The sequence below is a fragment of the Tamandua tetradactyla genome, chromosome 16 (genome assembly GCF_023851605.1).
Source record: "Tamandua tetradactyla isolate mTamTet1 chromosome 16, mTamTet1.pri, whole genome shotgun sequence".
In the NCBI taxonomy this organism is placed as follows: Eukaryota; Metazoa; Chordata; class Mammalia; order Pilosa; family Myrmecophagidae; genus Tamandua; species Tamandua tetradactyla.
This window is the reverse complement of record NC_135342.1, coordinates 52,115,017-52,140,908: the sequence shown is the minus strand read 5'-3', so window position 1 is coordinate 52,140,908 and position 25,892 is coordinate 52,115,017. Positions and strand designations below refer to the sequence as shown.

The window sequence follows — 25,892 nt, the reverse complement described above, 5'->3', positions numbered from 1 at the left end:
CTGTGGACAGAGACAGGACAGGCGTGAGGACCGGGAGGTAGATCCAAGCCCTGGCAGGCAGCAAGAGGACGCACGCAAGCAAAGCGGCCAGCGAGACCCACTCCTTCACGGGCAGAGAGGCCCATCCCAACCAAGCTGGGCTCTGGCGACTGCTCCACCAGGCCGAGGCATGCAGCGCCAGCCACGGTGAGTGAGCCAAAGGAGCTGGGGCCGGGCACGGACCAGCGAGACCCTCTCTCACGCAGCCGACCCATGCGAAGGCCAGGCCAGGGTGGGAGCCAACTGGGCACGCCTGGGCTGGTGCCAGGACATGACATATTTCCAACTCTGCCTCTCTCAGGAGGATGAGGAGGGGGCTGTGGGGGGAGGGGGAGAAGAATGCTTCTGAAAGGAAGATGAAGTGTGGTGGCCTCAAGCAGTCCTAAATCAACTTATTTAGAGTTTCACAAGTAAGACTTCCAGGGAGCAAATTCTGCCCTCAGGAACTCAATCCGTCAGTCACCTCTCTGTCTCTGGCATGGCCGGGCTCCATGGCCCCCAGGGCTGGGCCTGGGCTCTACCTTTGAGGATGTGGCTTCTGGATCCCACTCCCAGAGCTCCGAAGGCCCACGGCCCACGGCAACTAGAAGCAAAGCTGCTCTAAGGGCCAGCCCACACCAGAGCCCACGGCGGACCAGGGCTGCAGAAGAGCAGGAATCTTTGGGGCTTTTGAGTTGAGCAGGACACAAGAAGACTCCAAACCATAGCGAGACGCGGCCTGGCTGCAGCACTGCACACTGGAAGGAGGAGGGAGAGGCTGGGCAGGGGGCGAGGGGCGCCATGCAGCGGGGGGAGGGGCCACGGGGCTACCTGCTCCTCCACTCAGCCTCCGGTCCTTCAAGTACGCAACTAAGAGAGAAGACAGAGCCGGGGAGGGGCAGGGATGGGGGAGATACAGAACAGGGTGAAGAGTGGCCCAGCCGATGCCAGGGTGTTGTGACAGGCCAAAGAGGAGGCAAAAGGACAGACACAGAGAGGACTGGGGACAGGCCCGAGCTTCCGGAGGCCCACTCGGGCCCACCCACCCGGACAGCGGGCCCTCGAACCCAGCACAGACGGATCCCTAACTACCCCGAGGGAGCTCCAACAGTGGGTTGGAGGCGCTCCCTCACCTTTCCCTTTCTCCAGCCTGGGCTGCCAGCACCGAGGGGCCCAAGTTGACAGGGGCCCCTTTGCCTCATATTCTAATCCCAGCATCCTCACTCCTGGGAGAGGAGATGTGCCTCCTTAGGGAGAGAGCCAGTTGTGGGGGTGGGAGGAAGAGGGGGCAACGAGATGCACGAGTGTGGGGCTGAATGCATGTGTGCGTGACAATGTGTGTCAGCGTGTGAATGCTTTGTGAGTGTGCATGTGTTTGGGGGCGCACACAGCACAGTCTGCGAGTCTCCTCCTATCTGCGCATGGGGAAGGGTGGGGAGGAAAGGGTCGTGAGCTGCCAGGCAGGGAGCCAGACCCATCCCATGGCCCGTTAGCTCAGGGTCCTCAGCTACACCACTTCCTGGGCAAGCTGCCCTCAGCTCTCCTAACACCCTGGCGTCCCACTTGCCTTCCCCATACCTGGACTCCAGGCCCACTCCTCCAGTGCCCTGGGCAGCACCCACTCTGTGACCCAGGGACTGCTGGAGGCCCAGCAGTTGGAGGGTATGTCACTCACCCCGAGACAGGCCCCCAGGGCTAGGACAGGAAACCCCCACCCCCACTCCACAGGCCCAGGACTGCCATGAAAGCAGTGCATGTGGCTTCCCCAAGGAGCCCCGGGATGCTCAATTTATAACTTAGGTGGAGCTGCCGCAGCAGGTCTTTGTGTGACCCCACAAACGTGGGAGTGTGTGACCATAGCTGACCAGTGTCCTTGTTGCAGGTGACAAGCAGCTCATACCTCCATGGCTCCCCAGCACCACTGGCACTGCCTGCCCATCCCAACCAGCTCTAGGTCACACTGGGGGTGGCATACTTACTATAGCCCATGCCTTGCAGGAAGTATTTGAAGGCCTCCGTCAGCTTCCCGGGCTGCAGGGGCAGGAGAGGCACATGCTTTGACTCGCTGCCTGGGCTTGGGGGGATGGCTGGAGGCTTCCCCCACCCCCAGGTGATGTAAGGGAAGGAGGGCCAAGAGCCTCACCTGAGTGACCTGGGGGAGGCCCCCGGAATCTGCCATCTGCAGAGGAGAGAGTGGAGTGAGCTAAGCAGGCGCCATGGCACCCCTGGCTCTCTTCCACAGGGACAAGCTTCCCTCACTGTCCTCCTGCTCTCTCCAAGGCCTTGGCTGGAACCCGCCTCCCCACCCAGGGGCAGATCTGTCCCTGAGGCTGGGTCCATGGCCAGGGCTATGGGGGGGGCCTCACCTTCAGGAAGGTTGTGGTGGTTGGGTCCAGCTTGGAATTGCACTCGACCTGAGGGCAAGGACCCAGGTTCAGCAGAGCAAGGCACCCCCGTTCCTGAAGGTATTGGGGAGACCCCACCAGCTGCTATGGTAGAGCTGGCGCTACTGGTGAGGAAAGGGGGCATGCAGAGGCTGCCCCTCCCTGGAACTTTTCCTGCTAGGCCAAGCCCCCCACCCCCACCCAGTGGCCCGAGACCCCTCACACCCAACTCCCAGCTGCGGGTAGAGTAGGGCCGATGGACTGCCAGGGAAAGTCCTTAGGCCCCCCTGAGTGTCCCGACCCCCAGCCCTCCAGCACCTCATGTTGAGGGGGACAACCCATCCACAGGCTGCCTGCCCCCGTGCTCCAACAGAGGAGATGACACATGGTCACCCATGGAACAGGGGTTAACGGGGGCTAATGGGGACCATGCCATTGTGTTCGTGAGTTATTTCATAATGAATAAAATTTCAAAGAAAAATGATCTTAGGCTCTGGGTCTAAAGTGGGGTAAGATCAAGGCGGGCGCTGCACTGCTGAGGAGGGACTGGGGGGCCGCTGAGTGACCTGTCCCTCCCAGCCCCAAGCCTTCCACCCCTACCTGCAGGAGGTTCACGGGAAGACGGTGGAGTGGGCTGAGAAACCCACCACTCACTGCCTACCTTGAGACCACCCTAGGCGGGCTCAAGACTTGGTCTTGCTGGCCAGGGGCCCACACTCCCCTCACTCCTACTCCCCACCTGGGCAGGGCACAATCCCCACTCACCACCCCATCCTCGGCAGGTGCGTTATCCCCGACCACCAGCATCACAGGACAGCTGCAGACAGAGGACAACGGGTGTCTGGCCTGGGTATGGGGAGGCTAAGGCTGCGGGTAGGGGGCAGCAGGAGGAGGGGCACTCACCGGAGTGTCTTGGCATTGGGCACCGTTCCAGGCCGGTTAATGTCCAGGTCTCTGCGGCTGGGGGAGGGGCAGAGGCAGAGATGGGCACAGGACTGGATGGGGGAGAAAGCGGGTCCCCAACCCCCACCCCCACAATGGCGATCATGGCCCAACATCCCTGGGATCCCCAGGCTGGGAGCAGAGTCGTCGGGGCTCAAGATTCATCTAATCCTTCCAGCAGTGGAATCCTTTGCTCAAGCAAGGCCTCACAGATCTTTTTCAGTTTGTACAATGGGAAACCACGGACCTGCACTGCATAAAGAGGGGCCGTCAGGGACTCCCTCATGTGTGCCTTCTGGGCCCTCAATCGAAGCCAGGTGGGTTCTCAAACCCTGCTCTCCATCCCCTCAGCCCTCAGTGTCAGGTGCAATCCCCTTTGGGTTGGGGATTTTCCACTGTCCTCCTGTCTCCCAGACCACACAGGAGGACAGGGCCTGGAGCCCTCGTCTTCCATTGCTATTCCAGCCCTGCTCATAGTCGGTGCTTAATAAACATTTGGAAGAGTAAGAGGAGGGGGTGGGTGATTAGGGAGCCTTGTCAGCTGCCTGGCTGCCCCCCTGCAGAGCTACCCCCAGAGGGGCTGCCGGGGCACAGCTTGAAAACCATTGACCTCATCCAACCCGCTCCCCATTTTACAGATGTCAACCCTAAGCTCAGGGTCACTGGGGTGAAGGATGCTGCTCCCCAGATTTCCTGGTCACCTCCGCCCCAAGGGAGGAGATGGAGACAGCCCAAGGACCAGGGCCCCCGGCTCTGCTTCCAGGCTCTGTGCTGTCCCTCATCGGGATTGACCCTCTCCGAGGCTCACTCTGCTCATCTAAAATTGGGCGAATCCCCTTGCCTGCCCCGCCTCTGAGGGGTGGTCATGGGGAGGGCTCCCCAACCAGAGCTCCAAGCCATCCCGCCCACACCTGTTGTACATGTTCCAGAAGAGCTGCAGGTTGGCCTGGTTCACCACGTTTGCAATCTGCTGCCGGTAGCTCTGGACCAACTCCGTATTGTTCACCAGCTCCTCCTGCACCCAGGGGCATGGACAGGGTGCACGGTGGGGCCAGCACAGACTGAGGGACGCAGGTTCAACAGGCTGGCGTGTGGGCGTCACGGCCAGAACAGCACTTGCCCCGCGCCCAGCGGGGCGGTGGGGGAGTAGGGGGTAGGAAGAGAAGGGGTGGCACCTCACTAGGGGAGGGGAGGAGGCCTCACCCCCACCGTGGATGACAGAGGACCACCTGCCTGCCTCCTCCCGGTGGGCTGGGAAGGGCAAAAGCGCCGGGCACCCCGAGTGTGGCTGGGAGTGGGCAGACCCAGGCCGTTGGCACGGCGGGGGGACGCCCGAGGTGGGGTGGAGATCCCTGGGGCTGCAGAAGCCGCCACCCGCTTACCTGGCTGAAGAGGTGGGATAGCACAGTGTCGGGTAAAGTGCTGGTCAGCCCGGAGAGCTGCAGGCCCGGGGGTGGGGGGGGAAGGTGGTGTGAGTGCCCGCCCCTGCCCCCCCACGCCCACCCGAGCCAGCCCGCTCACCTTGGCGGCAGCCCAGTCGATCCAGCCTTTCCCGTTGGGGTCGATGTTCACCAGCACCAGCCCCTCCACCAGGTCGGGGAAGATGAGCTGCAGGGAGGAGGGGACGCGGGCTGGGCGGGGCTGGGCGGGGCGGGTGCGTGCGGGGCCCCTCCTCCCGCCGAGAGAGCGGCTCGCGCGGGCGGGCCGGCTGGTCTCCCAGGTGCTGGGGGGACCAGAGGGGACTGACACGCCCTACGACGGACGCCGCTGATGAACTGACTGGCTACAGCTGGGAGCACATGTGGGTTCGGGCTTCCAGAAGCCCCCAGGTCGTGTCCCTCCCTCCCTCCCCCCACCTTTATTTAGGATCTGCAACTATATTACTGCTTTCCACCACCCCCCCATTTTTTTTTGTCCAACTCCCTTTTAATATACCTTTGGAGAGGTTGCTGTTACAAAATCAAATTTTACGCACTTTAAATAAAACACCTTAAGTTTGGGAGATCATTTTTCTTTGTCTTTTATAAAAAATGGAGCCTTAGTGATTTAAGTGAAGAAAGAATGAGACCTTTGTAAAGCCTGTTTTGTAAAGCAGGACACTGTAAAGGAGATCTGCATTTTCTGTTTAACTGTCCATGTTTAGGGGAAATGATAGGACACATACAGAACTATAGTCCCGTCGAGTTTGCCTGGTGTGGCACAGAATAGTTAACTACAGTTCTACAGTTTGAGTTAATCTATAGTAACACAAATGATTAAGTGTTGAAAATTTGAAAGTAGAGTTGAAAAGAGTTGGTCATTTCTTTCAAAGAATGAACTATTTTGAATCCTAAAAATGAGGACTTTGTAGAGATGAAAAGCTTGTGAGCTCCTACCCAACATGACATTTGGAAAATATTTCTTTAAATCTCACATATTTAATACGTGTAAATTTTTGTTAAAAATGTATTCATGTTTAAATACGACTTTAATTAGTGAAAGACAATCCTGATTATTCAGTGACTGGAGCAGTTAGATGCACAGTTTGTTAATAATTGAAATTTTGCCTTTGGATAGTGGTTAAGCAAATTATTCTTTACAGTTTTTTGAGGAAATGTGTAGAAAAAGTAATCTCTTTTCAAAAAAGTTCATTTCCTTGGTAGAAAAGAGGGAAAAGGGACTTTTCTAAAAGAAGGGGAAGTGGGGGCGGGGGAAGGAGAAAGAAGGAGCAGGGAAGGTTCCCCATGGGCTCAGGGTGGCTCCCAGGAGAGACCTTCCCTGGGCCAGGGCTGAGGCCCCGGGGGTGGGGGAGGGACTCACTGCAAACTTGGCCAGGACGTAGGCTCCGGCTCCCACGCCAATGCCGATCACGTATTTGAACCTGAAAGAGGGCGTGGCAATCACTCTGAGACCGGGGGTGAGGGAGTGACATTTCCCAGGCTTGGCAGGGCAGGCTGAAGCCTAGTGGCTCTATGGTGGTAGTGGCACTCCCTGCCCCCAGCACAGGGTAGGGGCTTGTGGGGACTCACCCAAAGTGCTGCACCACGCTGGGGAGCATGGCGGCTAGCTGCTCCATGGAGGGGAACTGGTACCTGCGGGCAGAGCAGGAGGTCAGGGCCCAGGCGCAGGCTGGCGCGTACAGCTGCGGACTGCTGGAGGGGCTCTGGCTACCTACCCCTGAGGGAACTGTGACGCTCCCACCTGCTGCCCCGGGGCATCCACGTGACACACCACAAAGTGCTTGGTGATCTCCTGCATGTCCTCGAAGTTGAAGAAGGTGTTGAAGCACAGCTTGTCTGCAAAGACATACCTCTCAGCTGTGTCTGGGCAGAGTGGGGCTCGGGGGGCTGAGGGTCTCTGGGTGGGCAGGCGAAGCAGAGGCGATCAGCCTCATGGTCCAGCAGGGAACTGAGGGCCCCATGTGTGTGTGTGTGTGTGTGTGTTGGGGAGGGGGGTGCTCACTGCTCACTCCAGGCAGAGGAGGTCCGAGGGCACTTACGGTTGAGGCCCACGTCATGGTAGGTGAGGATGGCCGGGCGGTTCCCCTTGGGGGAGCCCCGGATCACCACGTGTAGAAGGCCGTAAGGCGTCTCAATGTCATGCTCCTGCAGGAGAGAGACAGCTCTGGGTACTCTGGGCAGGCCCCACAGCAGGGAACGAGGCAGTCTCAGGGCTGTCAGGCCTGTGGGTGAGGCCAGGGGTCAGGGGCAAAGGGGACGGGTATCCATGGGCAGGTGCTGGCCTCCTTCCCAAACCAGCCAGCAGGCTGTGCTGCAGCAGCTGCCTGACCCAGCACCCGGCCCTTTGGTCAGTCCTCGAGGGTCCAATGGTGACCTGTTTTCTCCATCTCGCTGCAGCCCCTCCAGGACACCGACCCCCAACCGCCCGAGGCAGCCTGAATCCCACTCTCACCACGCCGCCACCCCCCCACTGAGGACCCTTCAAGGTTCCCCTCCGGCAGGGGAAATGCGCTCAGCAGCCAGGCCAAGCGCCTTGCTAAACACACCCCTGCCAGCTATGTCAGCTTCTGGCCCCTCCCCTGCCCCACAGTTCTTCCTCCAGGTCCTTGGTCCTGCCATTCCTACTCAGGAGCCAAGCATCCCCAAGGCCTCGTTCCAGGCAGAGCCAGGCTAGAGACCCACTTCCCCAAGGCCGCCCGCAGTGCCCACTCTGGGATCCTCTGGCTCTGCTGCTTGCGGGGTCGGGCCTTCAGGATGTGGAGCTGGACGCCGTGGGCTCAAGACCCAGCTCTGCTACTCTTGGCGTGAGTGAGCAGGCATGTCACTCCTCTGTGCCTCAGCCTCCCCACCTGCAGCCATCTCACAGGGTCTCTGTGAGAGCCAGAGCGTATGCCTGTGAGGGCCTAGCGCCTAGAGAAGGCCCAGAAAGGGGGCTGCTGTGTGAAGACAGTCCTGAGTCCTAAGAGACGCCCCCACTGACTGGTCCCTCTGCAAACTGGTCATTCTCAGCCATTCAGTTGGGAGACACCAAGTCAGAGCTGAAGAAAGAACTTCCCATGGGTGACCCAGGGCCCAAATGGGGAGTCCAGTGAGTTGGAGGTAGAGTGGGGTCAAGGCATCTGAGTACCTACTGGGTACCAGGCCTTGGGCACGAGCCTCGCTGGGGAAGGAGCTCTTTTCCACGTTTTTGCAGATGAGGAAACAGGTTCAGAGCCTGAGGGCCAGACTGGAGCCAGGGGTCACGAGCAAAGCACAAGCATCCCACCCCAAGGTACCTTGGATCAGAACAGCCCTTCCCTGACCCAGAGGCCGCGGCTCTCTCCTGTCTCCCTGTCCCTGCCAGCATGGAGCCTGAGAGGGGCAGGTAGGAGTCCCTGGGGGCTCCTGGAAGCTGCGCCATAAAGGCCAACCACCTCGGGCAGTGGTAATGAGGCAGGGCCTCCAACAGGAAAGGGGATGCTCAGGCGGCAGGTGACAGCTTCTCCTTGGGCCTGGGCTCAGAGGACCACCGTTCAGGCCTGTGTCTCTGGCGGGGAGGGACAACGGGGTGCCAACCTGCGGCCACAGCCCCACCCTGGGAGCCACACTCGAATGTGAGGCCCTGATGCTTTCCTGTGGCCCCCCAGGTGGGCCCCACGGCCAGCACAGCCTCCCACCTCTCAGGCCTGTCCTTCCTCAGACACAGCACCTCCTGCTCACTGGCAGGACACTTTTCACGTGTCTTCTCATTTACCGCTCACATGGACACATGCCATGGAGGAGGCAACTGAGGCTGGGAGAGGAGGAATGACTTGCCAAGGTCAAGTCCAGAATGGACAGGAACCAGGGATAGGGGCTACATTTTCTGAGAAGATCAAGTTCCACCCAAAAGACTTCCTGAGCCGGCAGCCCTTCCCTGCTGGTGGGGAGGGGGGTCCCTGCCACCTGCCCCTCCCCCCATGCCCCCCCACCCCGCGGTGAAGGGGGCGGGGTTTGGAGGCAGGGCCGCAGTGCCAAGACCTGCAATGCGCTTCCTGCAGCATAAAGGGAGTTCTCTGGGCCACAGTGGCTCAGCAGGCAGAGTTCTCACCTGCCATGCTGGAAACCCGGGTTCAAAAAAAAAAAAGGGAGTTCTCCGCAGGGGACCAGGGCTGGTCCAGCTGGGCAGTAGTTCCAGCAGGGGCCTGGGTGTGTGGGGGAAGCCTGCCCTCCGTCGCTGTCAGCCCAACCCTGGGTGGCCACCCAGTCCCCACATCAAGGACTAGCCACCGCGCTCTCCCCACCAAGGCTCAGCTCCCCAGGATACCTCTCCCCCTCAGCCCATGACCTTGGCTGCACACTCCCACCAACCTCCCTGCATCCCTTGAACCCTCGCGGAGTAGCTCGCAAGCTGTTCAGCCTTATAGAAGCCAATCATTCCCATTCTTTGGGGTGGGGTGGCGAGGGTTGAGTGCCACCATGGGGAGGGGTCGCACCACAGGCGGCAGCAGAGGCTCGTGAGGGCCGAGCGCTCCCATTGGCTCCAGGTGACGTCAGAGCCCGACCCCCGCCTCCAGGTGGGGGCCGGGGAGGGGACCATTGAGGCAGCAAGGGAGGGGCATTCCTTCCCCGCCGGCCGTCTCCCCTCGCCCATGACCTTGAGGCCTGGGGGCCCTCCGAGCCGTCCTCCCCGGCAGGAAGGGGCTGCGGAGGGGCAGGTTTGACCCTTTACATCAACCGCATCGATAATTCAGGGAACAGGGCCAGCGCCGGCAGGTGGGCGCCGACGTTGTGGCCTCGGTGCAGGGCGACCCCATGGTCTGCGGACGGGCCAGGCCGGGGGCGGGACGCTTTTGCCTCTCCTTCCAGGAGGACGCCCGCCCCAGGGACGGGAGGCGGTGCCCTGGTGCCCACCTGGACGCTGTTAGCCCCTTGGGCTCGTGGATACGGCACTGCCCTCTCCCACCCACAATCTAAGGCACTGCGACCCCTCCTCGTCCCGTGCGTGCGGTCCCACACCACCCCCACCCCCGCCTCTGCCAGGCTGGCACCGCAGCGCCCTGGGGACCACGGGGAGCCCGGCGCAGGCGCCTCTTAGCCCAGAACCAGGCCGCCGTCCTTCCATTCGCACTGGAATCCAGCCACCCTAACACTAAGACAACGCCCCCTCTCCCCCCCCACCCCCACCCCAAACACACACACAGAGGGGCGGGTGGGCAGGACCTGTGCCCGGACACAGTCACCCTCAGACCCACGCTGCCTGGCGGCTTCCAGAGACCCCCTGCCCCAAGGCTGATGGGGTCGTGGTCGCCTGGGCTGACACAGCCGGGCACACGCCAGGTAGAGGACACATGCCGCTGCGATGTGCGCACACTAGCACACGTGCGACGGGTCCAGGGCACACACAGGCAGCACAGACAGGTCGCAGACGCAGCACATTCGGCCTCTCGCGGCGATTCCACCCCTCCTGCGCCCTCCTCCCGGGCCCGAGAGCGGCTGCCTCTGCCTAGGGCGGAGAATGCCCTTTCCACCCTGCCCCCTCGCCGCCCCCAGGGTCCCCACTCACCCCATCCCAGCACTCGGGCATCTTGCCGAGGGAGGCGTCCCCGCCTCGACCAGGAAGGGCAAACAAAGGCCTGAGTCACTGGGGCCCAGCGGGAGGGGGCAGCTCGGTGGGCGACGGCGGCTCTCTGATGGGGCCCCTCTCCCGGGCCGCTTATACGCGATGCTGCCGGGCCAGGCCGGCCCCTCCTCCCGCCGGGTTTCTGAGCAGCCACTTGCTGGCCCGGAGCCCCCGCTCCTAGATTGGCTGCTGGGAGACGAACCTGACTCCAATTGGCTTCCCAGGTCCTCACTCATCCAGCCCGGCTCCTGCTCCTCCCGCCCAACAAGGCGGCCACCTTGACAGCCCCCAGCCCCCGCTCTCTCTCCTGCCCCAGCCCGCAGGCGCACCCCGCAGCTGCAGTTGCACGCGCGGGGTCCCGGGGACACACAGAGGCGAGGCCACACACGCAGGTACCGGGGGCCTCACAGACACACACAGCTGTGCAGGGCAGGCAGCACACACTGGCATGCCCCGGGCGGGTACAGACCTTGGCATACACCTGAGAGGACCCCAGCACCGGCCTCTCCAAGAAAGGCGTGGATCATGGGTCACTCAACCCTGAGAGGCTTAAGGAGTCACCACAGTCCTGGGCAACCTGGGTCATGGCCCTGCTTCAAGGGGACAGCTCCCTCTCCACCCCCAGGCTCTCTCCTAGGGCAGCTCCCACTCTGCCCACCTGCATGTATGCCCAGTGCCTGCCCACACTCCTGAAAGGGGGTGTCCTGAGCAGACTGCAGGACCAGGGGCATGGTGGGGGCACACTGTAGCTCTGCCCTCCCACCCCATCCTGCTGCAAGGGGAGGAGGCAGGATGAGGTGACAGTCCGCTGCAGGTGACATGCCCTCCTCCGCAGGAGGCAAAATATCCCCTCCAGCCTTCTCTTCTGGGGGCCAACCAGGGTGGGGCTGGGCTCCAGGCCTCTGGGGAGCAGGATGCATGAGCCACCTCAGAAGGATTCAGGCTGGTAAGCAAGCCAGAGGCATGCAGGTAGATCAAACAGGAGAAAGGGGAGGTGAGGGACAGCTGAGGAGGAGAGGAAATAGGCCAGGGAGGTGAGTAGAGTGGGGAGCCCAAGGACGGAGCAAACCAGCAGTGACAGAGAGGAGGGAGGGCTGGGCGCCGTGTCCCCATTCTGTCTTGCTGGTGAAGGGAGCGGCCACTCACCCCAGCCTGCTCGGACAACTGTCGGGGGGGGGGGGTGGAAGTAGGCAAACCCCCACACCTGGGTGCCTGACGACCTGGTCAACACCTGCCACGCACACTGTTGCTGGCCCTGTCCCCTGCTTGGGGGACACCAACAACTGTCCCTCCCCTAACTCTGACCTCTTGCTCTGGGGCCTAGGAGCAGAGTGGCAGGGTCGGGGATGGGAGTCCCTCTGGCCCCTCACATTCCCTGCAGCCACCTTGGCACAAGGAGAGGCTGGAAAACCTGGACAGCCTGCAAAGCCACGACCCTGCCCTCTGCACCATCCACAAACACATGCCTTAGGCTTCTAGAAGGAGGGAGAAGGGGTGGCTGCCCCCCCATTCCCCATGTGTGAGGAGTCAGGGAGACTCCTCCTGGCCCCACCCACCCCCATGCCTGCCCCAACCTCTCACCTCTGAGTACCTCTCCCCCGCCCCCGACACGGGTGAGCAGTGGAGACTGCTCCACTGCAAGGCATTGCCCCATTTCTGGTCAGCTCACTGGCTTTGAGTCACAGAGACCTGGGTTTAAGTCCCGGCTCTCCCATCCTCTAGCTGGGTGACCTTGGACAAGTTTTTAAATCTCTCTATGCCTCAGGCTCAAATGTAAAACTGGAATCCTGCCTTTTGTGCACAGTTGCTATGAGGACAAGAAAAAAACTGTATCAATTGTTTCAGACCTAACTCTACCCCATGCCCAGAACGGAGTAAGTGAGAAAATGGACAGTCTGAGTGCCTGCCACATCTAGCTGCAGCCTCCTTCCTCCTCCCTGGAGACTGTGCAATGCTGTCCACACAAAGCGGGCTCAGCTCCTGCCCTTTCTCACATGATGCTTAAAAGCAGGGCTTGGTACTCTGACACAAGCTTCAGCTAGACATTGCTACTTTTCATGGTTTGCCAAACTCCAACCAAAACTATTCCTGCCAACCCTAAAGAATCCCTACGTCTCTGATATTCCACAAAGGTTCCATGCACTATGATTGCTTTCCAGAAACCTACAACCTCCAGATGGATTCTTAGGCCAGATAAGTCCTAACACCTAGAGGGGCCAGCCTTTCCAGAACACTGACTAGTTCCATCCCCCTATCCCATATTACTGACAACCCTTTCCAACACGAAAAAGTTAGAATAGCCCAAATACCCCTAAAGACTGGGAGAAAGCTCAAAGGAGAGAGTGGAGTTATACAGTGAAGATAGGATTTAACAAATGAATATGACTGCTGAATTGTTATATTGATATTTCTTTTAGTCTCCAGTGTCTTGGAGCAGCTAGTAGTAAACCTAAAACTGTGGAATCGTAACCCATACCAAACTCTGAAATCTGTTCTATGACTAATTGTTGTGATATGCTTTAAAATTTATTCCTTTTTTGTATATATGTTATTTTTCACAATAAAAAAAATTAAAACAAACAAAAAGTAGGGCTTGTAAGCCAGCCAGACCCAGGAATCAGCCATAAAGAGCTTCTTTGCTGTGTGACCTTGGGTAAGTCACTCAACCTCTCTGAGCCTCCACACCCGTAAATGGGAGAAACAGCAGCATCTATTGCATAGGTTGTTGCAAGAATAACTCAAGTCATCCTCGCAAACCCTATTTAAAAAAAAAGACAATTATGTATAGATAAGAAAACTGGGGCACAGAGAGGTTAAATAATGTTCCCATGCAGCTCATCAGCAGTGGGGACAATGCCAGCACCTCAGGACTCCAGGCTTGGGATCACACTAAGATCAGCAAATATTTAATAGAATCCGTCCCACATTGACTCTATTCAAGTGCTGTTACCTCATTTTATTCTCTTAGAGCCCACACGGGCGCATAAGGCACAGAGAGGTTAGGAAACCTACCCAACATCACACAGCTAGTGGCCAGCAGAGCCAGGAACCACACCAGGCAGTCTGGCTCTGACTTCATGCTCCGGGGGCCTCCCTGGTCACAGCCAGGTACTGCCTGCCGAGATTCTGAGCTGCTATCTCACTCAAACGAGGTAGGGGGGTAGAGGGACTTCTGTTTGATGTCACATGTGCTCAGGCCGGCTCTCGCTTGCCCCTCTGCCTTACTGCCTCTCCCCCACTGGCTGAGCCCATCGAGGCAGGAGCCTGCCACTGTGAAACCAGGGCACTGGCCCAGATAACAGTCATCCTCAGGGTCATTTTTTAGAAAACAAAACAAAAAACAGCCTCCACATGTGCTATAACCAGAGTGAACAGGAAGGGGCTTCTTAACACATGCTGCTCATGATCAAGCGAAGGAAGGATCCCAAGGATGGGGGCCCCACCCCCCGCTGTGGGCACAGGATCCGGGTGCTCCGGTGTGAAGGATGCCATCTGCTGGAAGGCTGCTGCCCTGAGGGCGCGATGGGCAGAGAGGAGGCTTCACAGAAGGAGTCTGGGTACCCGGGGGGCGGGGGGAGCCTCCTCCACCATCCCAGGACCCCTGCCCTGCTGCAGGCGTGTATGTTGGGGGCTGGCAGTCAGCACTGCTGGCCTCAGCCTCCACGGGGGGGTCAAGGCAGCCTTCCCTCTCCAGCCCCAAAGCCACTGGCGTTTGGAGGTGACACTCCCGGGGATCTGAGCATGTGCACAGTTGGCTGCCCTGAAGCCCTCTGCAGCAACCCGCCCAAACCCCACGTGTCCTTGAAGGGAGGTAAACTGTGGGACAGTGCTGTGGGGGCGCTGGTCCCGGGGGAGGAGCCGGCAGGCAGCCCCACCTCCCCATGGCTGGCACTGTCCCAGGGTTTGGGAGCAGCCCCAGAGCAAGGCCAGGCCCAGACCAGGCCTGGAAGGTCCCAGAAGGGTCAGAACTTGTTCTGCATGCTTTGCTGGCCAGTGGGGCCCAGTTCCCAGCCAGCCTCCCTCCTCTTTTCCTGCCTATGATGTCAGGAGTCTGCTGTCATTTTCTGAGACCTGGAAATGAGCCCTCTGGGGCTCAGAGGGGAGAAATGGCCAGCCAGCGAGTAAAATCAGCATGCCGAGGAATAAAAGCCAAGAGCAATTTCAGTTTTCACAGAGAATTGGGCACCGAACTAAAGAGAACATGGTTGTCCAGGCAACCGTTGCCATGGAAACAGGAGCTATTTCTGAGCATCCAACTGGCTTTCATTGGAGGAAAATGCTGATTCAGATGACAACATCCCTTGTTCCCTTCTCCATCCCCACCCCCCAGGCCTCCCCCACTCTCCCAGGAGTGTCACCTCCAAATACCAGGGGATCTGGGGTGGGGGAGGGAAGGATGGGACTCAGGGAAGTGGGGGGCAAACAGGAGCTGAGGAGGAGGGCAGGACTGGTGAATAGGAAGGCACAGCCGGTGTTCTGAGGCTGCAAGGTGCCCGGCCCCTGGCACTCCTGTCTGGACACACGGAAGGGCTGAGACCCTCCTTTGGGACAAGGCTGGGCAGGGTGAGAGGCTGGTCAACTGTGGGTGCCACATCTCGGGAGGCTGAGCCATTACCTACCTTCCAGTCTGTGTCCACAGCCGAGAGGAAGGCGTCGGAGTTCTCCTGCAGGAAAGCAGACAGAGCGGGGAGCAATCTAAGGCCACAGCTGACCAGGGGGTCCCGCAGGGGCGCTGCTTGCACGGGCACCACTATTGTACCTTGGTCTATTTTAAAGGTAAAACGAGCTCCAAAGGGTTTACCAAGCGCCAGGCTTCGGGCTATGAAGTACTTGACCGCACGGCCTAGGGGCAGCTACTCCCACAGATTTTACAGTGACCATGTCTCCATCACAGGTGAGAAGGGAGGCTCAAGGACGCTAAGTCACATGGCCAGAAAGTGGTAGAATCGTCCACCCCAAATCCTTGCTCACCAGCCCTTTGCCTGGCTGCCTGCACGGCTGGTTTTCATGGTCTGGCCCAAGAGCAGAGGCAGAGAAGAGGGACGAGGCAGCATGACCGCCACACTCACTTCAGGGATGGGGAAGCTGGGGCCGTGCAGCCAGGGCATCCGGGGTCTTGTCTAATCCCCATGAAGGTGCTGCTGGCTGCTCCATCCACGCTGCAGCTTCCACTTAGCCTGGCCTGCCCACACCAAGTTCTGGAAGCACCAGGTCCTCGGCTTCAGGGCTTTGTCTCGAGTGATTTTACAGTGAATGCGGTGAGTCCTCAATGAGCACCCATCCCTCTGCTCTCAGCACAAAGGCTGGCAGGGCCTGGGCTCCCCAAACACCAACAGATTGGGATGAATTAATCTCACTTCCTGAGTGAGGGATGGACACACAGCTCTGTGTGCATCTAGTTTACAGCTGTGCTGACGGGGCTGGGCCCGAACCCCTGAACCCCAAGTGTCTGAGTCAGCAGCCTCTCCTGGAGTCCTCAGACTCTGGCACCTGGGCCTGGCTCCATGCGGCTTGTCTCCCCTGGGTCTCCGCTTCCCCATCTATATGACAAGGCAGCTGGACCAGCCCAGACTCACGGCTTTGGGACCTTGGGAAGGAAGGTGTGTGTGTGTGTGTGTGTGTGTTGAGGGGACAACACATATCCAAATAAGAGCCGAGCTGACACCCCCTTCTCTGCCATCTACTGTGTGAGTATAGAAAGCTCTCTGCTCCCCCTGCCAGGCTGTGTGAGCTCCTGTAGCGAGGGCTGGGTGTGTAGTTGCGAGTGTAGTTCCCAGGATCAGACAGGCCGAGTTCAAGACCAGCTGGGCCGTGGGCAGCCCTGGAGCCTCAGCTTCCACAAGGATTAAACAGGAAGCCCAGTGCCAGCTGCAGTTCTGTCCCCTGCATTCCAGCACTGTGCTCTGTGCACTCTGGACAGTTCATGAGTCTTTGCTGAATAAATATGTAGCTAAGTGGGGCACTGAATTGGAAACAGGATGTTACTGCAGATACGAAAAAGGGATGGCCTACTAATGTATGACAAGAAGCAAAAAGAGCCCAAATCACAGGAGTGGAAAGGAAGAGTAAAAAACCAACAATTCCTCTGTTTTGCTCTCAAAATAAGGACAAGTTCAACTATCTGAAAGCATCTGGGAGAAGGGGACAGGGACCTGACAGAAGGAGATACGGCCTGAGGGAAGGGGATGGCACCTGGGGGGAAGGGACAGCACCTGGGGGAAGGAGAGGGACTGGCTATTGATGAATCCTCTCACCCAAAGGGCTGGGGGAGGGGACGTGGGAGAGTTTTACACTCCAGACGCTAAGAGGGTAATTATCTCAGAGAGGGAAGGAGGGCCCTTTTGTTAAAAACACCACTGCACTAAGAGGATGAGGCGGATAATGGCAGGGTGGCAGGGCACACTGTGCGCTCCCAGGGTGCCGGGGGAGGGGGAAGCCCTAGGAGATGGAGGAGCTGCAGGAGAGGCAAGACCCAAAAAACAAAGAAACAGCATGACTAAAACCTCCAGGTCAGAGCCTGGGAGGTCCGGCAGGAACTGAGTGAATGCTCAGGGGAGAACAGGCAGAAGGGAGGGCCCACGGGAGCCGGCTGGAGGGCCCAGGAGTGGCGGGCCGGGGAGCGGGGAGGAGGACAGGCATGGGATGCCTGACGTCCCCAGGCGTTCCAGTCTGCAAGGTGGCCGGATCTGGCATGGGACCTGGGCTGACTCGAGAAGGGGGAGAAAGTGGGCCCAGGGAGAGGCCCCCACCCTCGGGCAGGGGAGGGGATGCTGGACAGAGGGAGCTGGACAAAATGTGAGACACAAACCCCAGCAGGGGGAAGGCAGCACCAGGCGCCCCCCCCCCCCCAGAGAAAGACAGCAGTGTGCCCTGCCTCAGGGAGGAGGGCAGTGAAAGGCTGGGCAAAGGAGTGTGGGCCCCTGGGCAGGGGTATGTATCCCTTGGGGTGCCCTCCTGAGGTGAGGGTGGAAGAGAAGTACTCGTGGTGTCAGGACCACTGAGGCACGCCCCGCACCAGGCAGCAGCACCGCTCTGCAGGCCCATCTGCCCCGCTTCAGCACCTGTGACAACAGGCATGGGTCCCTGAGGGCCCCCCTCTGCCCCACCAAGCGTCACAAAAGGGCTGCTCTCTGCTGGCAAAGACAGGGCTGCTGCATCAATCCGGGCAGTCACAGCAGGGAGGGAGTGGAGTTAGAATGCAGGGCCCCAAGATGTGCAGCTACCAGCTGTCCCCACCGCCCTAGGGGCTGTCCTCCTGGAACCCAGGCTTTTGAAGGCAACGGCAAGGTTCTGTCCTAAAGACACACCCTTACGCTCCTTGGGGGCAGGACTGATGGCCTCCTGTGGTTGGAACCCCTGCAGCCAGCCCCAGAGTGACACTGTCCCCAGCACTGGTTGCTTGGCAGTTCTTGGGCTCATCTCTTTCTGGCCGGAGGAGATGTGGGCTGGGAGAGGCCAGCTGGGGAGGCTGGAGGTGGGGGGTGGTTGGGGAGAGGTTAGTGGGGGAGGCTGGGGAAGGGCCCGACTAGCCCACTAAAGATTCGAGGGGCTGGCCTCCTGGCTCACCACATCTGTAAAATGAGCAGGGGCTGGGACCACACAACCAGCAGGGACTCCCCACCCCCCAATCCCTGACATTCCAGAATTCAATGAGCAGTTGACCCAGGGTCTTTCCTTGCAGGGATTGTGTCACAGTCACCAGTACGGAGCCTCTGGGAAGGGAAAGGGCCAGGCGCTGACAAGAAAGCCAGGGGAAAAAGCTCTGGAATGAAATGCCTGGTCCCCCAACTGAGGGCCTTTGGGAAAGTTGTCGCCTCTGAGTGCCTGGGTCCCTCTGTTCGGGGTGGGGCTGCTGGTGACACTCACCCTCGTACCTCAGTCTGGTGAGAAAAAGGCCAGGGAAAGGTGCTCACAAGGAGCACCGTGCAGCCTTCCACAGTCTGCTGGCAGGAACACTGCCCAGAGGTGACCGTCTCGGGGCTCAGGGGCTGCCCCAAACCAGGGCTGAGTACAGTCTCCTTCCCTGCTGGCTGTGTGATCTTGGGCAAGGCAGGAACCCTTTCTATGTCTCAGTTCATTCTTCATTAACATGGGGACTCCTCCCGCAGAGCCTCCCAACCACAAAGGCAGCCTAAGCCACAGTGAGGGTGGCAGGTCTCAGCCGAGAGGACACTCAGGCTGGCCGGTGTCAAAGCGTCTCCGGGCGGCGTGAGGATGGCTGGGATGTGACCAGCCCGGATGGAGGGTCAGCCCTCGTTCCCATCAGGACTGGAGGGAAGGGTGCCATTTCTCTATTAGCCACGAGGTGGCGCACTCGGCACCAGGCCCGCGAAGGGGCGACTCACCATTTCGGCGGCGTCCTGGCCCCGGAGCAGCGGCTTCTCCTCCGGAAAGTGCAGCTCCTGCAACCCGGCCATGGTCACGTCGTGCAGGAGCAGCCCTGGGGAGGGACAGCGGGGATGAGCGCTGGAACCTGCTGCAGCGGGCCCTGCTCAGAATCTTCCGGCGGACGACAGCGGGGCAGCGGCACGCGGGGCATCACCCGGACAAGTCCACGCCCCTCCCCCACCCCACCCCAACTCCCCACCCAGCGGAGGCCGAGCCTGAGCACTTCACCCAGGGCACCTACGGCTCCATCTGCAAGACTGGCCGGCCAGGGGGCGTTGTTACATTATTTGCTCTTAAAAGTGAAATCAGGTTTCTTAAAAAAATACAAAAGTAACACGATTCCTAAAACAACTGCAAGCAACATTCTGCATTTACTGAGAAGCAGAGGGGTGCGTGTGGGGAGACAAAGGCAGGCTCCTAAGCAGACAGAAGCCCCTGTCCCAGGGGACAAAGAGCGGGACAGAGCTGAGGGCTCCATCAATGGCAGGACATGCCTGGGGTGAGGATGGCCTGGGGGTGGGGAAACGGGGGTTACTGGAGGGGTACCAGGCAGAGTGATGCTGGAGGAGGAGAACCAATCATGACACGCCACCATAGGGAAAGGGGCGAACTCGATGACCTCGGAACCACCAGCCACTGGACCATGGGTTCCAAGCCCTGACTGCTGGGTGACATCCTTGAAACCTGAACTTCAGAGGCTGGGAAGGAGATAGCTACACGTGCAGGGGTGTGTACGCATGCCTCGGCGTGTGTGTGTTTGGAGGAGCTTGCAGTGGGGAAAGAGAAACCTTGGGGGCCCCAGGGCCCTACAACTGGCACCACCTGCCCTCAACTGGATTTCAGGATGGCATAGATCAGAACGTGCCAAGAGAAAAACTCGCCAAGAGCATGAACTGGAAATTCATAAAGGGACTACAAATGGCCAATAAATATATGGAAAAATATTCAAACTCTCTAGTAGTCAAAGCAATTCACATTACAACAAGAACCTTTTTTTTTTTTTGCCAATGGAACTGGCAAAGTTTGCAGCGCTGGCAACAATGCGCTCAAACTGGCACTTTCTTATACTGTTTGTGGGTGTACACATTGATACATCTTTCTGGAGGGCAGCTTTGCAAAATGAATCAAAATTATTTAAAGGATTCATACTCCTGGACTCAGTAACCCCCTCTTGGAGGGAAGTTTCCTATGGAAACCATCAGAGAGGGCATCCAATGATTCATCTGCAAAGAAAGCCCCCCACAGTGCCATTTATAATAAAGAAAAACTGAATGCAATCAAATGCCCAACAGTTGGGGACTAGATAATTAAATCACGGGTTAATCACTTGTAAGAGGTTACTTAATAACATGGGGATATGCTTTTGTCACATTAAGTAGAAAAAGCAGTCACAAAACAATTATACAGTAGTATCCCGATTTTGAGAAGTAAATATGAATATTCCCAGAAAACAAGCCCAGGAGAACACACACCAAAAAGTCAACCGGAGTTATCCGGGGGTGGTGCAGCTGGGAACTAATGCCTAATAGGTAATCAGAAAAAAAATTTAGAGAATATTTGGTTGAAGAGCAGTCACAATTTCTTGTTCTTGCTAAGCATTCTGTAGCTCACGAGGCAATTTCTTGGGCTGTTTTATTGCACACTGGGGACAAGTGAGGTGAGGAAACCAAGGTTAAGAATGTTTGGGGCCAGGATGCAAAATGGGGTCTCTCGTGCTCATGCTGTAGAGACATCCCAGCTGCCTGACCTGGAAGGATGGGTTCCTTTTCCCCTCCCTTCCTCTCTCCCTCCCTCCTTCCATCCCTTTCTTCCCAATTTGATTTCAAGCCTTTCTTAAGGGTCGAGGTGAAACCCTCAGATGTTCCCTTCTGACCCCAAAGGCCCAAAACTCTGGACATCAGGTTGGTCAGAAGATGCGCCCCACCCCCAGCCCCGCGCCTACCCCGCCGCCCCGTTCCACCCCTCTTGCTCCCAGGGCTTCTCCCTATGGAAAGTCAGTGACTTGGGATTTGAGGGGTGGTGGCCTGACCATTAGGGAGCCCAGGGCCTCTGGGCGGGCACCCACTTCTCTGCAAGGTGGCCACATGAGACCAGATTGCGGCTCCTGGCTTTTTCTAAGCTCCACCCCTCCAGGGAGAAGCAGGAAGCATCAGTTAGCACCCCCGAGTTATGAAGACAGAGCCTCGCAAATGAATGGGGATCCCCGCTTGGAGTCTAAGTTGGGGTCTGGACATGCTGGGGCTGGACTGGGAGCTGCTGGCCACCCAGGCCCCATGGCCCCCTAAGCAAGGGCTACAGAGGCTCCTGGGGAAAGCACCCATGTTCAGCACGACGAGGCCCTGCAGGGGGGCTCCTGCCAGGCTCCCAGGTCCCTGCACTGCCGGGCCGGGCCACCACGCGGGAGCGCTCTGTTCCCAGTGGTTTCCGGGGAAACCAGCTAACACACTGCAGATGGGCTGTATTTTTAGAAAGGCGTCCTCTCCCCTCTCCCACCCTTTCTCTTTCATCTTTTCTGATGTGTGCACACTCATCCGTCCATCCGGTCGAGAAACTGAAAGAAGGGCCCCCCCACAACCCCCACTTTGGAAAACTCTTCCCTCATTAGGACGTTTTTAGCTCCTGCTTCCCTGAACACCCAACTCAAATTAAACGCCTTGCCAGCACTGGGGTGTCCCCCGTTCAGCCAGGCCTGTTATGAAATCACTCTGGAGACCAGCTTCCCCAAGGACGGTGCTATTAAAAGGGTTGAGAGTGGGCAGCGCAGGGACAGATGGCCTGTGATGCAGGGGGTGGTGGGGAAGGGGACGGGGGAGAAACCTTATAATCCAGACAGCGGGGGCGGGGGTGTCTCAGCGGGGGGGGGGGGGGAAACAGGGACACCCCAGGGCCCAGCAGGGCATGATGTGAGGCTCTAGGATAGCGCAGAGCCCATGTTCCCACAAGGTGAGAGCAGAGCAGGTTCTTCCTAAGAACACTGTGATACACACACACACACACACACATATACATAATATATACAAAGCGGTTTTGGTAAGTTAAAAGAAAAGGAGACTCATTTCAACCTGCGACAATGTAGTCTGGTTACGGTGTGCAAGGAGATAGGTAGCAGAGAGCAGAGTGGAGGGTGGGAGACCCTAGGGGTCCCTCAAGCACAGGTGGCCCTTGCCTTCTCTTGATCTCTTTATTCCTGGAAGGCGGAGGGGGGTATGAGAATCCCAGGGACTTGGGATGGACTCCCAGCCCTCCCACTTATTAGTAGTTTGGTCTTTAGTCACTGAAACCACTGCTTGTATTGCTTAGCTTCATTTTGGGCAAATCCCTTAAGCGATTCCTGATCTAGAATATGGGAGCCTAAGCATTCCTCTGTCCACCCCAGAAGCTTTGAGGGGCAACAGGGACAATAGATCAGAAAAGGCTTTTTGAGTGGAAGGTTTCGTACAGATTTGAATGAGACAGAAATCATGTAGCATCGGGGTCCTGCTCAGCTCCTCCTGCCTACTTCAGAACACCCAGAGGTTGCCTCAGATTCTCTCCTATCTTCCCTTGGAGAGGAAGGATTCATGCGGGAGGGGGGCTAAGCTAGTGCACACCCTAAAGAGATGGTAAGGGACAAGGGCTAGGAATCACAGACTCTTCGGTGGGGGCAGAGACAGGTGAGAGACCCCCCCAACAGCAAAGGAGAGCTCAGGTTGGTGTGAGGGCTTCCGAGATATCATGTGGTTTATGGATTGGATTCTTGAGGAGGAAATGCATTTATTTTTCATTACTTTTGGCTGCTGATTTGTGCTTCTTTACATGTACTTTTATGCTGAGATTGGGCCATGCGAATCCTCAGATTTATTAGGGTTAAAAATAGAAGTGATTCCTACTGTTCCAGCAATGATTCAATAAATTATTCAATGAAATTGATCAGAAGTAGTTGCAGATCCTAGAGAATAAGGCAAATGCTGAATGGATCGGAGGCGGGTGGTGGCCGGGCACGGCCCAGGGTATCTGGAAATGGGCGTGGACACTTTCGGTGGTTTCCATGATGCGTGCTCCCACCAGCCCAGGGAGCAGAGCTGGGGAGGGTCACACAGTGTGGGGACAGCGCTGCCCAGTGAGGAGCCCCTCCCCACCCGCAAACGCCAGCAGCTGCCTCACTGGAAGCACTGGGATTGAAGGGGGAGAAAGGCAAGGCAGAAACAGCATGAAGCTAGGACATTCAAGAGAAACTGGACAGACGAAAAGAGGCTGAACTGTGGAAGGACTTGCATCCTTCCAACCGCAAAAGAGAGAAAGGATCCCTGGCAGGTCAGGGTCACGGTCACTCCTGGCAGTCCTGGTCATAAGATCTCACTCTTATGAGAAAAGCCACAAGCAAATGAAACAAACCAAACCGTGTGGGGATGGGGGATGAGGGATGGGAGAAGGGAGGAGAGATGACATCACTAAAGGGGAGCATATGTCCTGTGTATCAAAGGGTTAATTCAAACCCATGCACTTGGAAGTTCCAGGCACTCCTCACGCTGCCTGTCCAGGTCTCCACCGCCTCTGATGGGAGCTGGCCTCAGCGCTGAATGCGGCAGTTATTTGTCATTTCCATGGCTGAGCCATTCTGTCCACAAACACTTCACAGTCATGGTTTGAAAGGAAGCCCCAGAAACCCAGAAATGAGGGAACGGCCTTCTCATGGCCCTGTGTAGGGGGCTGGGGGCCACCCGGGCAGCCGGCCCCTCCTATCACACTCCCCATCCTCATGCTGGCCCCAGGGGGCAGGGCAGCCCTGGGGTGGAGCAGGGATGCGGACTACACCTTGCCTCAGTGTCCCCATTTCATAGAAGAGAAAAATAAAGGCACGAGGAGGGAGTGGACAGGTCCACATCCCTGCACCCCACCCCCCATGTCAGATCCAGGAAGAGGACCCAGAGTCCCTGCTCTTAACCCCACCCTACGTGGCTGGCAGTGGAGGCTGGCCCGGCATCCGTTCCCCTCTCTAGTTACAGCTGGGAATTAGTGCCCAACCTGAACCAGACCAGTTCTCTAGCTTTCTCCTTTATGTGGGCCAAGACACCCCACACCTTCCCTCCCCACCGCAACACCACTCCCTACCGGCACACACACGTCCTTCCAGCACATTCCCCTGGGCTTAAGGCAGCCAGTGTTGGGTCCTGGAGCTTGCAGCTAAAGGGCTGACGTGGTGGGCACATCCTCCCCATGGGAAGCACAGGTCTTATTCACGCTGTTTCCCTTGCTGGATGGCCTTCCCATCAAATCCCTACAACAACAAGTACTATTTCCTAAGCACTCGCTGTGTGCCACTCTAATGTACACATTCATTTACTCTTCCTAATAACTCCTTGAGTTGGGAGTAGTAGCATTAGTAGCATTCTTCTTTCATAGACAAGAAAGTGGGGCACAAAGAGGTGAAAGAACCAGACCAAAGGTTTCCAACTAGAAAGTGATGGGTCCTGGACTTGGGCCCAGGAGGTCTGGATTTAGAGCTCAGAAGCTCATCTTGGGGCTTCATCACATCAGCAGAGCATCGATGGATGGACAGGTGGTTTAATCTCCATGCCGCGACGTCCCAGAGGCAGATGGACCTGAGCGTGTCCATCTGTCCAACTCTGTCACAGCCTAGGCATGGCAGAGGCTAAGTGAAGCTGAACTGAGGACACACTAGAAAAACTCGAGGTTGACCCATCCACAGAAGCTTCAGGAAGAGCAAAGAATAAACTTTTTTATTTTTTATTTTTTGGCTAAGATTGAACTGTTCTAGTGTGTTTATACGTATAAAATAGTACTCAAATACACATGCCCAACCATTTGGTGCAGTATCGGTTGACAGGGGTTGCTGAGAGGTTTCCAAGGCAGTGAGCCTGGCTACAAACCTTGGAGAAGGCAGATGAACAGTACATTTTCTCCTTGTTCATGTTAATCTGGCTTCTCTCCTTCCTCTCAAATTCTATCTGCACCTCTCAGCCAACCCTGGTCTTCCTGAAGGGCTTGCCAGACTCCTCCGAGGAGGAAGAGCCTTCATCACCAGGGGCTTGCCCATCCCAGGCTGGATAAAAAGAGAGAGACCACAGCCCGATGGTAAAATGGGCAAAGGTCTGGAACAAGGAGTGCAAAGAAGAACTAACACACATGATGTTGGGGACCGAATGATGTCCCCCATGAAGACACATTCAGGTCCCAACTCTGGTTCTTTGACTATGAGCCCATTTGTAAATAGCATCTTTGAAGATGTCATTTGTGGATAGGATCTTTTAAGACCCTATGTAGATGAGACCAAAATGAACTGGGTTGGGTCTTAATCCCTATGGCTGAAGTCCTTACAGGCAAAGGAAACTGGACATGGAAGGAAAAGCTGAAAGTAGAAGCCAGAGAATGAGGCAGCTCCCCATGTGACAGAGGAGCTCAAAGACTGTGGCAAACCAGCACCAGCGCGCCAGAGGCTCCAGGAGAAAGCATGGCCTGTCGAGACCTTGCTTTGGGGCTCCCAGCCTTCAAGCTGTAAGACAATAAATCCCTGCTGTTTAAGCCAACCCACTGTGTGGTATTCGTTGAGGCAGTCTTGGCAAACCGAAACACAGGATGAAGAAATATGAAAGGATGTAGTGCCACTCTGTCAGCCACCAGATCAATGCCAATGAACTGACAAGGTATCATCTCTGCTCAGATACCACCTTCTCGGGGAAGGGCACCATCTGGGATGTCCCCGCTGTCCACAGCAGAGAATGACTCTACCCAGACTGGCAGGCTATCCAGGAGACGGCCAACATCTCGTGTCGGCGAGGCTGTGGGGAAATGGATACACACCCTCAGGCCGGTTGGCCAGGCTGCAATGAATTCAATTTTATTTGGAGGGCAATTTAGTAGTTTGTACAATGCAAGGACCCTTCAACCGGGCAATTCTGTTTCTAGGTTATTTATCTAAAGAAAAGCTCCCATGTGTACACCAGGAGGCAACACACAAGGCACTGTGTGAAATGGTGAAAAAGTGGAAAACAAGCTCAATGTACAACGGGAGGAGAACAGTTAGATAAATTATGGAACATCTACTCCCTGGAGTACCATGCAGCTGTAAAAGAAAATGAGGCAGCTCCACTCAGATGGAGAGCAAAAGCATTCCAAAATATGCAGTTAAGAGAAAAACGC

At 57.4% G+C, this 25,892-nt stretch overlaps 1 protein-coding gene across 6 annotated transcripts in view; it reads right to left on the bottom strand.

Annotated features, from left to right (window-relative positions):
• NDRG4 (NDRG family member 4) overlaps positions 1-25,892 on the bottom strand; it is a 41,014-nt gene that overhangs the window by 2,087 nt on the left and 13,035 nt on the right. For 2 of the 6 annotated variants that reach the window (XM_077132603.1, XM_077132601.1), the window contains exons 2-15: positions 18,710-18,804; positions 14,984-15,028; positions 6,823-6,928; positions 6,499-6,619; positions 6,353-6,415; positions 6,144-6,204; positions 4,866-4,952; positions 4,727-4,783; positions 4,256-4,359; positions 3,306-3,362; positions 3,168-3,219; positions 2,385-2,432; positions 2,162-2,197; positions 1,998-2,049 (exon numbers count right to left, since the gene is read on the bottom strand). In XM_077132603.1, the coding sequence (XP_076988718.1) occupies positions 1,998-2,049; positions 2,162-2,197; positions 2,385-2,432; positions 3,168-3,219; positions 3,306-3,362; positions 4,256-4,359; positions 4,727-4,783; positions 4,866-4,952; positions 6,144-6,204; positions 6,353-6,415; positions 6,499-6,619; positions 6,823-6,928; positions 14,984-15,028; positions 18,710-18,781 (961 nt within the window). In that variant the 5' untranslated portion in view covers positions 18,782-18,804. Of the gene's footprint in view, positions 1-21; positions 777-849; positions 889-1,997; positions 2,050-2,161; positions 2,198-2,384; positions 2,433-3,167; positions 3,220-3,305; positions 3,363-4,255; positions 4,360-4,726; positions 4,784-4,865; positions 4,953-6,143; positions 6,205-6,352; positions 6,416-6,498; positions 6,620-6,822; positions 6,929-10,307; positions 10,451-14,983; positions 15,029-18,709; positions 18,805-25,892 lie in introns of those variants that run through there. The other 4 variants (XM_077132605.1, XM_077132602.1, XM_077132606.1 and 1 more) reach the window with 4 other exon arrangements.